The sequence below is a fragment of the Acanthochromis polyacanthus genome, chromosome 7 (assembly GCF_021347895.1).
Source record: "Acanthochromis polyacanthus isolate Apoly-LR-REF ecotype Palm Island chromosome 7, KAUST_Apoly_ChrSc, whole genome shotgun sequence".
Classification (NCBI taxonomy): domain Eukaryota; kingdom Metazoa; phylum Chordata; class Actinopteri; family Pomacentridae; genus Acanthochromis; species Acanthochromis polyacanthus.
The window spans coordinates 18,883,701-18,901,160 of record NC_067119.1 but is presented as its reverse complement, the minus strand read 5'-3'; the positions used below and the strand labels follow the sequence as shown (position 1 = coordinate 18,901,160).

Genomic DNA, 17,460 nt, shown 5'->3' with positions numbered 1-17,460 from the left:
CTCAAACACGCTCTTGCTGCTGCCTTATAAGGAAGTTTAGTATGGAATAAGATTACTGTCAAAAGTATTCATCCACAATTCTAACCATTCGTATTCGTAATGTTAAACATTTGTATGTTAATAAAAAACTTGTACACAAAATTCTGCTGTCATATGCATGAGTTTGATAAATTAAGGGTTAGGATTGTTTTTACGAGTATGAACCTAAAAGTTGTGAGTGCAACTCTAATTTCTACGACTACGAAGTCTTCCCTGTGAGGACGAATTCAAGTTTATGGGTACGAGTAGAAAAATACTGGAATGACGTCACATAGGTCACAGGGGAACGTAATCGAACACCGATTGCTCCAAACGCGCATGCGCCATTTATAAAGAGTAGACGCCGGGTGGACCCGGTGGACCTACCGGGGCAGGTGACGCCTCACAGGTCAAGTAAATAACACATCCAACTTCTTGTAATTTATTTATTTCATGAAACTGTACTGTTTTAATTGATATACAGTTTATGGACGAAAGACGGTACTGCTTAGCTTGCACGCTAACGAGCCGGGCCGGTGACACATTAGCCTTCTAATGCAAGGAGGCTAAGGAGGCTTAATAACAAAACAAACATAATTTGAGATTATGAATCGTGGCAATTGGCGTATGAATCATCCCATTGTACAGCCTAAATTGCTGTAAATTAAGTCCAGTTTTAGTTCTTTGCAAACTCAGACACGTGCATTAGTTTAGTTTACAATGAATCTGGCGGAGTTCGGTAAAGTTGGAAAGATATTCACAGATTCGGACTTCCGGCATCAATAACTCATGAGATATATGTTGTCAAAACATGAACGATGCCTCTTTCAAATCGTTGTAAGGTAGACAATGTGCTACAAGGCCAATTTTATCAAAAGTCGCTGTATTTCAAGCTACAGAAATAACATTGGCGTCTATGAGCAGCCGGCGGTGCAACGAGTGAACAGGGACCGTCTGCAAATAGCAAAACCGCTGCAACAGCGAAAAGAGACACTACACATATATTCAATAACTTCACGGTAGAGCCACCAAAATCACTGGAGCCATGAATGGGCTCTTGCTGGTCAAACTACAACTCTTGCTTTGGCGCTAAATGAAAAATCTGAATTTTAAGGAATTTTTATGTTTTGTATGATTATTTTATGAGTATTAAAATGGCACTTTTCTTGATGTATGTGGTATATTTTATATAACACACAGGGAAAATGGCATAAGGGCATAGTGTACTTGCTGTGACCTGTGCTGGTCAGACCGTCAGGTTTATTACCTCCAAGTATTGTCTGTACAGTCCTTAACTAGAAAAATATTACTCTCAGTTTAACATTATGGTATAAATGAATCAATTGACACTGAAACTTTGCAATAAAGTGTCTTATCGTCTTTCTTCTCAATCATCAGTACTTGAGGTGACAGTCTAAACAGTTTGTTTGGTATATTGGTGTTATCTGATACTCTCTTTGGTAAGGATTGTAAATTCCATTACTATACAGAATTATGTGTTTGGACAAACAAGTACATTATGCCCTTATGCCATTTTTCCTGTGTGTTATATAAAATATACCACATACATCAAGAAAAGTGCCATTTTAATACTCATAAAATAATCATACAAAACATAAAAATTCCTTAAAATTCAGATTTTTAATTTAGCACCAAATAAAGAGTTGTAGTATGACCAGCAGGAGACAATTGATGGCTCCAGTGATTTTGGTGATTGTACAGTGTGTAAGAGTGAAGTTATTGAATTTTATTACTAATAAAATGATGATTATAAAAAATACAAATTCCTTAAAATTCAGATTTTTCATTTAGCGCCAAAGCAAGAGTTGTAGTTTGACCAGCAAGAGCCCATTCATGGCTCCAGTGATTTTGGTGGCTCTACAGTGAAGTTATTGAATATATGTGTAGTGTCTCTTTTCGCTGTTGCAGCGGTTTTGCTATTTGCAGACGGTCCCTGTTCACTCGTTGCACCGCCGGCTGCTCATAGACGCCAATGTTATTTCTGTAGCTTGAAATACAGCGACTTTTGGTAAAATTGGCCTTGTAGCACATTGTCTACCTTACAACGATTTGAAAGAGGCATCGTTCATGTTTTGACAACATATATCTCATGAGTTATTGATGCCGGAAGTCCGAATCTGTGAATATCTTTCCAACTTTACCGAACTCCGCCAGATTCATTGTAAACTAAACTAATGCACGTGTCTGAGTTTGCAAAGAACTAAATCTGGACTTAATTTACAGCAATTTAGGCTGTACAATGGGATGATTCATACGCCAATTGCGACGATTCATAATCTCAAATTATGTTTGTTTTGTTATTAAGCCTCCTCATTAGCCTCCTTGCATTAGAAGGCTAATGTGTCACCGGCCCGGCTCGTTAGCGTGCAAGCTAAGCAGTACCGTCTTTCGTCCATAAACTGTATATCAATTAAAACAGTACAGTTTCATGAAATAAATAAATTACAAGAAGTTGGATGTGTTATTTACTTGACCTGTGAGGCGTCACCTGCCCCGGTAGGTCCACCGGGTCCACCCGGCGTCTACTCTTTATAAATGGCGCATGCGCGTTTGGAGCAATCGGTGTTCGATTACGTTCCCCTGTGACCTATGTGACGTCATTCCAGTATTTTTCTACTCGTACCCATAAACTTGAATTCGTCCTCACAGGGAAGACTTCGTAGTCGTAGAAATTAGAGTTGCACTCACAACTTTTAGGTTCATACTCGTAAAAACAATCCTAACCCTTAATTTATCAAACTCATGCATATGACAGCAGAATTTTGTGTACAAGTTTTTTATTAACATACAAATGTTTAACATTACGAATACGAATGGTTAGAATCGTGGATGAATACTTTTGACAGTAATCTTATTCCATAGTTTAGAGGGTGTACCTTTTACATTTACAAGTCAATACAATGTAAATGTCATGTTAATGAGAGGGGAGGGTGTTCGTAGAGACTGTTCTTGAATCCGGCGCATCTCCCTCCTAAGAACAGATTTGGCTTGTCAAGAACGCTTCGTGAATCAGACGTACTTTTCTCTTGGGAGTTCTTAAAGCCGTTCTTATGAACGCTTTTCTACGAACGCGTTCATGAATGAGGCCCAGTAAGACGAAAGCGTCAGAGGTGTAGGAATAAATGCGGAAAATGAGGCTGCATGCATGATCAACAGAGGGAAAGAGTGAGGAAAAAGAAGAGCAAAACAAGTAAGTCTTAAAATGTGTGATAGGGCACAGATGGGGAACTTGTCTGTGTAGCACTTTCAGATTTTATGATGTGTGGATGTTCTCAAAGTTATTGCTTGAAGGAGAAGATCACATACGCTCAGTGAAATTCTTTTTCTCTTTTTCCTTCTCTTCCTCTCTTGCTGTGAAGTCCTGGTTATTGTTACCATCCTGCTGTCTTGCTGTTATAAAACAAGTCAACTGAAAAACAGCCCCCCTCGAAATCAGCCTGTGCCTCAAAATAAAAGACATTTTACAAATGAAGGTAGATAAACACGACACAATTTCTCACACATTCACAAAACTTTAGAGCAAACCATTGTGAGAGCCATACCTGCTGTATGCTTTGCCATATGCTATATGCATACACTGTATATAAAGATAGACAGACTTTTTGCTGCTTGACTCCTCCTAATTTCTGGCTAATTCAAAAATGAGCAAAGAGGTAGAGTGCTGTCCATGCAAATGTTTCTGCATGCTGTGAAGGCACTGACCAGTGACTCAGTGTGACCATATGCATAACTTTAAGCCTTAATATAATTTAAACTGAGGAGTTGTTGAAAATTCACAACCTGTACAGTTGTCATGAGTCAGTAGATCAGCTGTAGAGACCACAGCTGTTTCTTGTACCAGCTTTTAAACATGTTTATTTCTGCTGTAAAATTGAGCACTTTAACATGGAGGTCTATTGGAATGAACTCACTTTTAGAACCAGCCCCAGGTGGCCATTCGAGGAACTGCAGGTTTTCACTTCAACATCAACTTCAATATTCAGCCCCAGACGCAGCTGCTTGGCTGTTTGCAGCGCTGTCATTCTGATGCCACCCATCACATTCATACCTGCACATAACCAGGTTCCGTGTTTGTTTTAACTTTTCAAGCCAAAATAGAAGGAGATGCTTTCTGATTGAAACTAAAACGTGATGGAAGAAAAGTGATCATGCATTTGAAACAGGGAGAACCAACTGGCCCTTATATCTGTGTAAACAACAACACAAATACTTCCTAAGTGACCCATTTGTACATTTCAGTTGTGTAAATTGGCAAGTCTTTTATACTCTATTTTTTCATTATTCTAGCAATTCAGGATAGTGAATAATTACAATAATTTTGTTTGTGTGCAAATATATTCCTGCTGTGTGTTTTCACATTATTCTGCTGATTGGTGAGGATAACTAACCGAGAAACGTAGCAATAAAAAATGAAACTAGCAAACATGAATGTAAACAATGCAGGATTTGAAAAAAGAAATATATATACATGTTGAGAGGGGGTTGTAAATGTTTCAAGAGAAAGGAAATATACCGAACACATTTTTATAAACCCCAGCCTAATCAAGAAGAAAATTCAGCATTAAACATATTGAGTGCATTTATACAATCAAACAGCTATCGCCTTTTTACTCAGGAACATCTTGCAAATATTGCAAAAACACAAGAGAGAACTTTTGGGTCAATGAACACTGTATTTATTGCACTGAGTAAGCTTCAATGATTTGTTCTTTTTTTTCGTTTGTCTTGGTAAAAGCTAGTGCATACAAACAGGAAATAATGTCTCCTTTCATGTATTGTTCAGGTCTGGTGTTTATTTCCATGTTTTAAATCAGCTCAGTGGCGCAGACAGATTGAAATTAAGAAATGCAGTCAAGTCCCAGCCTTAACCAGAGTTTGATTTAAAGCACCACAAGTTTGATAAAGAAAGTCTTTTAGATGCCCCTTTTCTGTCCAGTATCAGAATGATGCTCTGTCTGTCAAATCTAATTTGTATTGACCTGCTTTTGAAAGTGAGAGATTGGATCCCATTTGTATTTATTTATCTGAGAATAATAGAATTGTCAGCAGATACCTGTAGACCGGTGACACTGCCAAGAATAACGATCAGTATTTAAACAAATTAAAAACTTATTCTTCACTTGTTGATTGGATTAGGAGAAGAGAAATGCAACCAGACCTGGTTCTTTCATTTGATCCTTTGTTCTGTCCACTATAAGGGCTGCTTTTTTCTTATGCTGCCAGTTTTCTCAGCTTCGTCTTTACAATTTAGTTTTCTTTCCCCATTAAACGCATCATCTTTGGGTTTGTCTATTTCTAATTCCTTCATCTGTTCTGTCTTTGTCTGGTTCTGTAGCTTATCTGTTTCTCTTTGGTAGTTTATCAGACTCTCTGTTTTTTCTTTGTCTTTGCCCCAGTCCTCATGTTGATGAAATAGGCCCTGTAAGCACCTGTGTCCAGTGTGTGCATGTATATTTCTTTGTCCAGAGTGTGGGCACCAGCTGTGGCCAGCAGCTGTGTGTATAGTGCATTTGTGTGTGCGTGCAACCATATGCAGATGTGGGCATGTCCCCATTTTATGCAGCAGCTGTGTGCTTTGTGTGTGTTTGGCTATGGACAGCTGTTTGGTAGCAGGTGATGAGTTTAGGAGCCAAGCAGACAGGCAGCCAGGGGGACGGCAGGAAGAGCTAAGCCCAATAAGGTGTGAGGCCTGGGCTGGGTGTTTACTCAGACAGGCCTTCTGGACCACTGCTGGATGTATCGTAGATCATGAAGGCCCCAGCTGTGGGTGTCAGTGTTAATACAGGATTCTGAACCTGTCACACTCCACAGACAGCTTACTGATTACTGTATAAACCAGTCAGAGGCAGACAGCTAAGTGTTGGCCTGAGAATGACGTGGGCTACTCACGGTGGTTCATCTGAGCTGAAATCTAATCCTTTCACATTGATGTTCCTCACAATCAGTTTCGCTATGTGTGTCTAGATGTAAATGTGACAGGAGATGTTGTGAAATGAGAGAAGTGAGGCAGATAACTGAGCATTAGTATGAGAGAAAACTTGAGCAAAATAAGCAAATCTGCAAGGATACACTTTTATGGTGGCTATAAAGAATAGGAAAGATATGACAACGTTGTTTTTTTAGCTACTGTAATATGAGTAGAAGGTAAATATTTGGAAGCAAGAAATCATGGATGGATGGAGAAAAATGGAAGGGAGTGAGAAAGAGGAAGTGAGATTATAGTAGCAAATATGCAAAATAGGCAAGGATAAAAATAATTAAAGAAAGAAATCAAGATATACAAGACTGCAAAACAGCAGAAAACTGTGGCTGTCAGCAAACTGTTCGACTAACTGCTGCCTATAAAGTTTGAATAGGAGGCAAATAGGACCCATATGGTTTCCTTCTGCCATTCCATCTATATTGAAGACCTGTCTAAATCCTCATTACAGCCTTATGACATCAGCCATACCTTCACTACTAAAATCAGACAGATGGTTATCAGGCTCTGTGATGAGACACCAGCTGTGTTTATGACACAATGACATAGATAGGCTTTTCTGGGAGGAAAACAAGCAAACAAATGCTGTGCTCACTTTTCATTTAAATATCAGCACTCTATTTTCTTATGTAAGTTAAAACAACACTCATAAAATTCAGCAGTAAAACAAATGCTGCTAATTTAAAAAAATCGGTGTGCCACGCAGCAGACTTTTTCAATGTCATGCTTATCAAAGCAATGCAGTTTCTGCTAGAAGCGTTTTAGAGACAGTAAAAAAAATCTGTAAAGGCCATATGTCTAAGCACTTTTGCAAGATAATTAGACTGTTATTGTTACTAAACCTTGCTGTCAACTTCCTCTTATACAATTACTTTGTGCTCTTACAAAACTTACATCTCACTTATGACCTTCAAAATGTAAATGTTTGTCACTCACGGTAGAGATATAGTCCACACCTTTCCCATTAAATTGTATTAAATTGCATATTTATATGATAGAAAAAGGCCTAAAGAAGTCATATTACATACGGAAAAACTAGTCCATCATCTACTTCTGTCGGCTCTCTTTTGAGTACTTCCAGTTTATAGGGGCATTTGTTAGATTTCAGCTGAGGGCAGATTATTAAAACAGAGGAAACATAATCTGCAGAACACCTAAACCAAGAGGAAGCTACAACTTAAAGCTTAAATCTTGCTTGAAGCTCATATGATTACCATGACCTGAATGACTGAGAGTCTACACAGACATTTAAAGTTCAGCTGCATGGTACATCAAGCTGTACCTACCAGTTTAGTGATGTGTTCATCGGTTAGCTTTTGTACAGACTTTTTAAAATGCTGCACGTCTCACCCGCCAGTAAGTGTTCGATTGTAATCAGGAAGAGATGAACCTCAAGTGACACTGTGGATTTAAGAGGCAGATCCTAAGTAACCATTATTCTTTATTAGACTCTAAATGGGGATATCCAGGCTGTTCATTCTCTGCACAGTATGCAGACTGAAGATAAAGTGCAAGAGTCAGAGCAACAGCCAGCTTTTGGATATGCAGATTTTTAAAACAGAAACTACTTTTGTCACACCTTTTCACCGTGGAGCCACAATGAGAAGAGAATTCAATTTCAAGTCTGCAGAGTATTCTTATAGTCATTTCCTAACATATTTCACAATGGTGCCTCAGACTAGTTTTAACCTCTCAACACTTGAGCTTCAATGAGCCAAAGCCAAAAACTAAAAGCCACAAACTACCAACTTTATTTTTAACCTGAGAAGATGAAAATGCCACACGATTCAGAGCGTGGCCTCACAGTGCACAAGAGTGGTGACTTTTTTTATGAATATATGAATATGCTTACGTACTAGGGCTATGCCACATACACATACAGGTGTACAGACGCATGCATTAGCATATATATCCTGTCAAAATACCATATCATTTCAGTACAAAGATCTGAAACATGGGAAAATAGTCTGAAAATAGTACCCTCGTCTGCATGGAAGAATGAGAGGTTTTAAGAGTAATGAGAGCATGAAGAATGACATGTGGTGGTCACACACACACGTGTTATGTCTGGCTATTAGTCAAAGCTGTCACCATACACGCTGCCAAATCCTTCATATTGCCACTGTCAGGTGTACTTGAGTCATTAGTGTGAGAGAACACGGTGTGGAAGAAAAACTATACTATAGGAAACATCTCATTTTGTCTTTCTGTTTAGTGTCTTTGAAACTCTTTTGAAGATGGCGATGTAACTGAAAATGAACTTCGCATTATGTACCTTTTACCCACAGTAAAACATCCCGCTGACCCTTGTAAAATGATTGTTACTCGCTTGTGCACGGAGAACTCAAAAGAAAAGAATCAGTTATTGTAATGTATTTTCAATATTATAAATGGCCGACTATTGGATAAAATCATGAGAATCTAGCTTAACAATAATCTACAATAATGTAGATACTACGTTGCAGTTGCCAAAAAATAGAGGACAGGATGAAGAATTGGCCACATTTTAGACTTAAACAACAGAAAAAATTCTTCCTGCAAGTTCATTATACTTGGATCGAGGTAACGGTTCTGAGTTTTGTATTTCTTTCGTGAATAAAATGTGTGCTGCACAGAAAATACTACTTTAATAGTAATAGCAAACTGTGGGTTTTGCAGCTGCACTGTTAAAATAATATATATTTTTGGAAACAGTGACCTGACTAGACAAGGATTACAAGTTTTATCTTAAGCAATGTTCATATCCATCCTACAACAACTGAAGTTGAAATATTCACAAGTGCCTGTTAGTTTTTTTTTTAAATGTTTTTTGCAAACCTTTAGTGGGAACAGAATTTCATTTCTGTTTTGATATGTTGCTTAACAGAGACTTTAAGCTGGGCTCAGCTCGACTCAGTAAGCATATTTCTGCTGCAGCATATTCCATTGTAAACTAATTTAGTATTTACCTCTAGTTTATTTAATATTTACCAAGAGTTCATGTTTTAGTGATTTCCTCTCACAGGATGCCTGCCTGGTATCTCTATATAGTCCTACTGAACTATAAATTTAACATTTTTACTCCTAAAATTTGACATGCTTCAAAAACATAATGCTATCGTTTGTGTTAATTCTTCTTGCTTCACATTTATTTAAAAAAATATTGTCAGGTCTGACAGTCTGTCTTGGTTCTAGCTACACATCAATATTTAATTTCAGTTATTCTTTGTCACTGGCTGACTGCCTGCCACAAATGTGTATCTGGCATCTACAGTATATATGCACTTGAAGATATTTTTCAAGGGCAGACAGTCCAGGCCAGTGTGACAGAACTGTTAAGAAACGGTGTATTTGTGTGTGTCTGTGTGTGTCTGTGTGTGTGTGTCAGCTGGGCTGTCTCAGTGTTGAGGGTGTGTAATTAAAATCAGCCTGAGTGCTGTCAATAGCTGATGACTACTACTGGGAACGGTGGTTTGTTCCATATTCAGGTATAATTATGGACCATAGGGCTCCACAGATGTGTGTCTACAGGTGCATGTTGTATTATATCCACCAGCAGATGCACACCGCAGCAAACCATGGGTAAAAGTAACAGGTGAGGCAAATTGTTCTCACTATCCTTTAATTTTATTTTTCTTCCCAGTAATGCCGCAGTCGCTGTCAACATCACACAGACGCTGTTTGTCTCTGTGTGTGCGTGTAAATTGACTGCCTGCATGTATGTATATGTGTGGGAGGCTGTATTGTCGTGCACATGTTGTGCTTGCCTCCTTTTCCACCTACTGTGTCTATAATGAAAAGCTAAATGGCCTGGGATAGCAATGATTAAAGATGGACGGCTACCTAGGAAGAGAAGGAGAAAACAGCGGTTGGGAAATGACAGTTTGAGGTAAATGACAGCTCTGCTATGTTTAGGATAAATGGATCGTGCAGCTATATTCAGCCTTCGACATCAATTATTCAAAGACCCACCGACAAGACAAATCCCCAGTAACTGAGATTCCTCCGCAGCAGTAGTAGCGAAGTTTCTAACTAGGTGACACGATTCACCCATTTCCCATTTCAGATCCAAATTTCTACAACTGGGATCCATTACATGTTAATGTCAGCAAGGATGCCTCCATGAATTAGGCCTTTATTAGCAGCAGTTCATTGCTTTATGCTTAATGGCTTTATATAGAAACTATTCATCTGACATGCATATGATATGTTGGAAATGTCACCCATGTTTCAATTATTGTTCCTCCTTTTGTGAAGATGCAGGATAATGTCTCCTGCGAACCGTCATTATATCTGTGTGTGTGTGTGTGTGTGTGTGTGTGTGCGTGCATGTGCGCTAGGTCTGCATTTGCATGTAGATGATGTGACATCTACTGTATGTCCTTGCATTTGTACGCCGATATTCATGCATGTGTGATATTGTAAGGTTGACCATGTGAGTGTGCTCAGATAACAGATGGGTGAATGGATCATTTGTTGTTCTGAATGAGTATGTGTTTGTTGCACTGTTAGTGTGTCAGTGGTGCATCATAAAAAGGAGAAACTACATACTGTGAGCTACTGTGACCCAATCTTTGGTTTTCGTCAATTGTTTCCAAAATATATGATGCATGAACTGTTTCTGTTTTCAGTTTGTTGATTTTGGTTATCTCATGGCTTTTGATTTACTGTCAAAATTTTATTTTTTTCTCGTATCACTCAACGTTTACTGAATGGAACGAAATGAAACATGATACATGACTGCAGAGAATGAACCCTAATGACTTTGATCTCCTGATTATTCATCTAGTTCCATCAGCAGGTTAGACGTTGCATTTATTTAGTGAGACAGCTCAACATCTACTGCAATGATTGACATTTAATTTAGTAAGGACAAGTGTATCATAATGACTTTTGTCATCCTCTGACTTCAATTTCTGTGTCAGAATGAGATTTGTTGCAGTACTGTAGTTTGCCTGCTAAAGTGTTACCACTCTCATTAGTGTATCTTGCCTTCAGAGCCAATTAGCAGATCATAGTATATTTAGCATCTTTAAGTTAACATATAGCTGAAAGCATGCTATGCCTCCGTGCCGCTAGCGATGGTGGTAGATTGGTCAATATGTACATATTGCAATGTAAACTGAAGCACTCGTCTGCTCTTCTCTCTCTGTAGGACTCCCCTCCACCCAACAGCTACAATGTGAGTCAGACATCTGAGAAGGTTAATGGCCACTCTCACTCAGAACCCCGAAGTGAAGGAGCTAAGAAACGTCAGAGCTGCTTCCTCTCCGCCGCGCCACGAGATAATTTCTTCCTACGAGGTGACACCAGCGTACCAGGTGTTGCACACACTCACACACACACACTCATACTGAACAGCATAAAGAGAAAGTGATCTTTCTATGAGTTTGTCCGCCCTTCCTTTACTTTCAGTGTTGAACATTTGGAAACTGTACAATTCCCCCTTTTCTTCATCATGCGGTCCAATTAGCTCCATCTCTGTGGGGCTCTAAGCTAATATTTACTTGAGTTACACTCCCATTGAAAAATGTTGTTTCAAAATTGATAGATTCATGACTTACTTGGATAATTTATGACTAGCCCCATTTCACCAAGGGACTCAACCCATGCGGCACCCCAAACCGTTTAACCAAAATCCAATTTGCATATAAATAGATTTGGACTGTTTGCAGAAGTGTTGCTTCTTCGTACACACACACACACACACACACACACACACACACACACACACACACACACACACACACACACACACACACACACACACACACACACACACACACACATCCTCATGCACCCCCACAGTGAAGGGGATATGCAGACACAAGCATATGGATGCTCATACATGCATAGAGACACACACCATCTTTTTTTTTCCATTATTGAATTTTCATTAAGAATAGGCCTACTGTATATGGAACATTAGGAACATTATATTCCTTATGATGCTGGGTCCCTGTCGATCACGTTCCTGATATGCTAAGAGCATTTAAGTATTGACTGTTTTTGAAGCACACGTGCACTAATAAATGACTGTGTTACTCTTAACAGTCTGTGACATTAGCAGTTTGCTCAAGGTGTTTTTAAAATATGCAGTTGTCTTATTTTTGTGGTATATACTCGTGTGTGACTTTGAAAATCACCCCATTTGTGTATTCATAAGCTGATTGCATTTAGCCGTTGGGGCAGACAAACATCTTCTGCTGTCTTACTGTAAAACCATGTTGGACCTGCAATGAATTCTTTTTCTTATTTTCCTTATCGTAATTCTAAATGCAACAAATATGATCCATAGCACAGGGGTCCATTAAACCATTTCGAAAATCGATTAGGAAACTTGTTTCTATAATTCCTGAAAAGTTGCAGGTGGCAGTTAAGGTTTTTAATAACAAACATTTATTGGAGCAATGTAGTGTAATGAATAAACCCCCGAGGCTTAGCTGCTTCATTTTGAGAATATTTTCTGAATTCAGTGGGAATGTTCCTTCCTCAACTGAGAAGGACTTTTGTAAGTTTTTTTAACCTACAAAACTGTGTATATGAGCGTGCACCTGCTTCTAAAAGTACTTCACATTAAAAAGTAAGAGTGTTTCATTGGTCTCTGCTGGGCTGCATGCATGCTTTGCTGTGTACTGGACAGTACATCTGTTCAGTATTTGGGTAGTCACAATACGGACAGTTAAATTCAGTATGTCACTAGAACCATGCCCTGTTGACACTGTAGTATCTACTGTACAATGCACCCATTTTTTTGTGATTTTTGTCACACCATATTCATGAAAAGGGCAAATATGATTTGACCAGGCTAGCTTATTGCATTTAATCTGAATGCCGTTAGATTTTTTGATTAAAATGAAGTGCAATTCTAAATCCATCTTCCACAGTAACTTTACTGGAGGTGTCTTGACATTTCTGAGGGCAGAACATGCAGGCAGCTACAGATGTCATCTTAACCAAAATTACTTATTCCCAAAACCCGCTACAAATTTAAAAGATAGATTTTCTTTTAAAAAATACCAAAATGTCACCATTTATGAGTGCCACATAGACAGAATTGTCTGTTTTTCAGATTTCTAAAGGTCCTTGGATGAATCTTGTGTGATGTGCAGTAGCATCAGGGAAAATAATCAAGTTGTGATATTTCATCAAAATCACTTTATTCTACATGACTCATTTCAAAATTTGCAAAACTCCTGTTTATACTAACCCGATTCTGTAAAAAAGCAAAAAATTCTGCTTCCTTGGTACGACTCTGAGAACTCTTCAGTGACTCAGCTAAGACCGGCAGTGACATGGAAAAAAATCTGTGATTTTTCTGTTGAACTGGGCTGAACTGCAAACTGTGTTTACACAGAGCAGATAGGAGACAAGTATGAAGACAAATATAAATGTAAGACGTAAAATATTCACTATGTAGAGTCACCATTTCTTCCAGTATTGGTAACACTTGTAGGCATTTGGAAAAATGTTTTCAATTTTTGAAAAATACGAAACTCAACATTTAATTATTTATTCATTTTTTTTGTGATTTATGGCATTATTGTTGCACTGCACAGAAGACATTTTTGAGTTTTCTCTACTCCTAGGCATTATTGTGCTGTTTCCATAGAGCTACATGACTTTATATTGCAGTGAAAAATGAGCCCACAGCGATTAAAAATATGGCAAGAACATAAAACACACAGACACTGCTTTATTTAACCTCTCATAAAGATATAATACTTCAAGTTATAATACTTTAAAACCTGAATAAATACCTATGAGAAAATTTGGTACTAGACAACAATACAAATCTGTAGTCCTAATATGAATAATATTGTACAATTTGATGTGCAGACTCTCCAGTTTATGTGCTGAAGGCTGCAATATGCAGTTCAGCAATGTCCAAATGGGTGTCTGAAGCAGTAGCTTGTCTGGGCCACTTTGTATGTTTGTGGAGAAGTGCCACGCTGTCCCGACTTTGTTAAAGCACCTCAATATTATGTATTTGAAGATGGGGTTATGTGTGAGCAGTCCTGGGCAGCAGTGTTGTGACAAGTAGCAGCTTCAGTAGTTTAACTAGATTTCTCAGCTGTATGGTGGTTTTTTGAATCAAAAAACTGGTTTGTAACAAAGCCTTGTTATTGCTGAAGCAGTCCAGCAGCATCCACACAAGCTACGACCTACAACCTATGCATTTCTAAAGCAACAAGCCCCACAGAACTTTTACTGTGGTCTGAAATAAAATTTAGGCTCAGTACAGAATGCCAGCACTATCCACAGATGTATATTGGTACCAGACAGAATCACTTCAGTATGACATCATGGCATCAGTGACATCATCCTCAGGGCAGTCTGCAAACAACTGCTAGCAGCCTGTCAACAGCTGTCTACTTCAGTGTTTTTCACTGTCTATAGGCAAGCGAAGAGTAAAAGTAAGCTACAGTAAATAAATAAAAATACTAAAACTAAATAAAGTGACTTCTACTTCTGCTGTGTTAGTGTAGCTTAGCTTCCTGCATTTCTCTTGGGGCAACTTCAGCGTAGTGAATCTTCATTTAATGTAGAGTAACTGCAAGCTTAGCTCACTACACTTTCCTCCCTTTCCTTTTCCTACACTTTTGTGTGTGTGTGTGTGTGTGTGTGTGTGTGTGTGTGTGTGTGTGTGTGTGTGTGTGTGTGTGTGTGTGTGTGTGTGTGTGTGTGTGTGTGTGTGTGTGTGTGTGTGTGTGTGTGTGTGTGTGTGTGTGTGTGTTCATTCATCCATCAGGACCTGGCCATTACAATCCCAGTGTGAAATCTGTCCCAAAGATGGCTTTGATCTCTTCCAGAGACGATCGATTCAGAGTCTCCATAAACACCAACCCTGGACCCGGCACTCACCAGGTAAAGATGTTTACATTTTTGCTTCTTACCACACTCCCTTTTTGCATTACTCTAATATTCAGTTCAAGAAAGTGGACTGACATAAGTGTACTTCCATCATCTGTTTCCTTGGATTTCGCTGTGTTTCTAATTAGGAATTAGTGTGCTGAGATGTGAGAAACAGACCTTGCTTTTAGTGTTTGTGTGTCTGGTGTGTACTTGCGATGCAATACACTGTATGTCTGATATCGCTTATGTTGTAATCCTCTGAGAATCTATCATATTTCTGTCTGTGACCTTGAGCTGTGCAGGAGAAATTGATTGCTTCATACAAAAAGAAGAAAAAAAAATCCAAACTTCAATATGTTTCTGTAGTCTTGACCAATCTCCACCAATGCAACACGAGGTTGAATGATGCAGTTTCCTGCCCAGGGCAGTTTTCATTTTGTGTGAGAATGTGTTCTTAATTGACCTGCCTGGTTAAATTAAACTGGGAAAAGTGGTGGCATTTTTATTAAGTGTAATGTTGTTTAATGCAGCCGCCGCAGACTACAGACAGAGACAAATGAACTTTATGTTTGAAGCATAAGATAGCTGTAATGAAACCTAACCAGAGCCTAATCTGTTACTGCTTTATTTTAGTGTGTTTTTTTAGGAATTACAACTTTGGGTTTCAGCTGCTGGTGAATATGTGTTTGTGTGTGTGCAGTGATTGAAAGAGTTGCTTCCAGTCCCTGCTGGCTTTGACTGGTGAACATCAAAGACAAAACCACAGAATTTGATTCGAACCTCACTACACAGTTCATCATCATGTCCATGTCCATGGGTGTGAAGTTATCACAGAGCTCTTTCTTCTCTTTCTCTCTGTCTGCCTGTCTCCTAGTATTCCTGCTGTCTCTCTGTAGATTTATCTCTCAACTTTCCACTGTCTCTACAGTTCACTGTGTCTGTCTCTCCTCTGCTCTGTCCTTCCTCTCTCGTTCAAAAATATATTTTTTTAACCAATCTGTGGTTTGATTGTCACAGCCAATTTGGTTTAGTTATATGGGGCATTGCCCTGGATTCTCCTCTGATCCATTTGCTGCTCGTCATACCCATGAAGATTATTTAAAACATGTTTAATTTTTATGATGGAATTTCTGACCTTTAAAATAGTGGGGGAAATTTGATAGCAAACGGTTATATGGTTAGATTTTGCTGAAAAGGCTTTGCTCTTTAAAGGCTCTCTCGAAGAACATACAGATTAATGAGGACTCTGAAGGGGGAACTGAACCCGCCTCAAAAAACACACAGACACTGAATTTCAGTTGAGTTAACACGATCAAAATCACATTAGGAAAACAATGTGGTGGTTGGTTGACATCATTGTATCAGTGCACTGACAGTCAGAATTGTTGCCTTAAAGTGCCCACAGTACAATTAGGCATTACCAGTCTGGCAGCAGCCAAACAGCTAATCAATGTAATGACCAATGCTAAAGCTGCAACCTAAAAGCAATCTATAGAGTTTTTTTTTCTTTTTCCATTTAGTATTGCTTTGGAGATGGTTTTCTTTGATTGGGTCCCTGTTTTGATTGCCTTATTCACAAGCACATGGTGCAAAGGGTGTACCCACATTCACAAAGTGGATGAAATACTCTTTCCTGCCAATGGTATCACGCTATTCCACTGATCTGTAGGTGGTAGTAATGTATAAGGAACTGCAGCAAAGAAGACTTATTCTTTCCACTTTAAGCACATACTACAACTGCCTCCACAAAGTACTTACTTACTGCTTAATCATAATTGTGTGCCATAAGCCTTGACCATCTCAGTATGTAGTGTGAAATGAGCTATGTGTTGCTCTTGGTGGCTCATGCTTGTCCAACTCATGTGCGATACTGAGACGTAGGTGGCATAACCGCACAGAGGATTATGAGTGAGAATGGCCAGAAAAGCATGCTTGCTTGCTTATTTTAATCTCCAACTGGATGTAGTAGGACAAGCTGGTATTTTTTAGCATACTGCATTTGATATAATATGTATTAGGACCTACTATATCTTTTACTGGTGTACTGTGTAGTATGGATGTATTGATATTGATACGAACAAGCTCAAGCCTGCGGGCTGAACATTAAACCCTCACAGGTTTCACTGATGTAACAGCTGTCGTGGTTGACTGTATGAGCTAGTGATTGCTCATAGTGCTATAAAAAGGTGGATTTAAGTTTTTGATAAGCTTCTCAGTTGATCACTCCCTGTTTGTGACATTACTGTGTATTTATTTAATTTAGCAAATTACCAAAAGTCAGGAAAGTTATGAACATCAGTTAAGTCAGTGTGGATCTTTGACAAACATGCAGTAAATGACCCTTACAGGGTGCATCCTGATAGCTCAACAGGTTGAGAGAGCGATTCATAAACAGGGACTATAGTCCTTGATGCAGCAGACATGGGCTCAAATCCTGCCCGTGCCCCTTTGCTGCAGGTCCTTCTCCCGATTTTCCTGTGTCTCTTTTACAGCTAACCTGTTAATAAAGGTGAGTTCCTTTTACAGCCTGTGTTACGTTATAGTATTTTCTGACAAAGTAAAACTAAGAGTGACACGACATGACATCGTAGCAGTTACTGAAGACA

At 38.8% G+C, this 17,460-nt stretch overlaps 1 protein-coding gene across 1 annotated transcript in view; it reads left to right on the top strand.

Moving 5' to 3' along the window:
* Window positions 1-17,460, top strand: part of stpg2 (sperm-tail PG-rich repeat containing 2) — a 69,876-nt gene that overhangs the window by 38,966 nt on the left and 13,450 nt on the right. Inside the window, 2 exon segments of the mRNA XM_051951233.1 lie at window positions 11,154-11,319; window positions 14,751-14,866. Of these exon segments, the coding sequence (XP_051807193.1) occupies window positions 11,154-11,319; window positions 14,751-14,866 (282 nt within the window).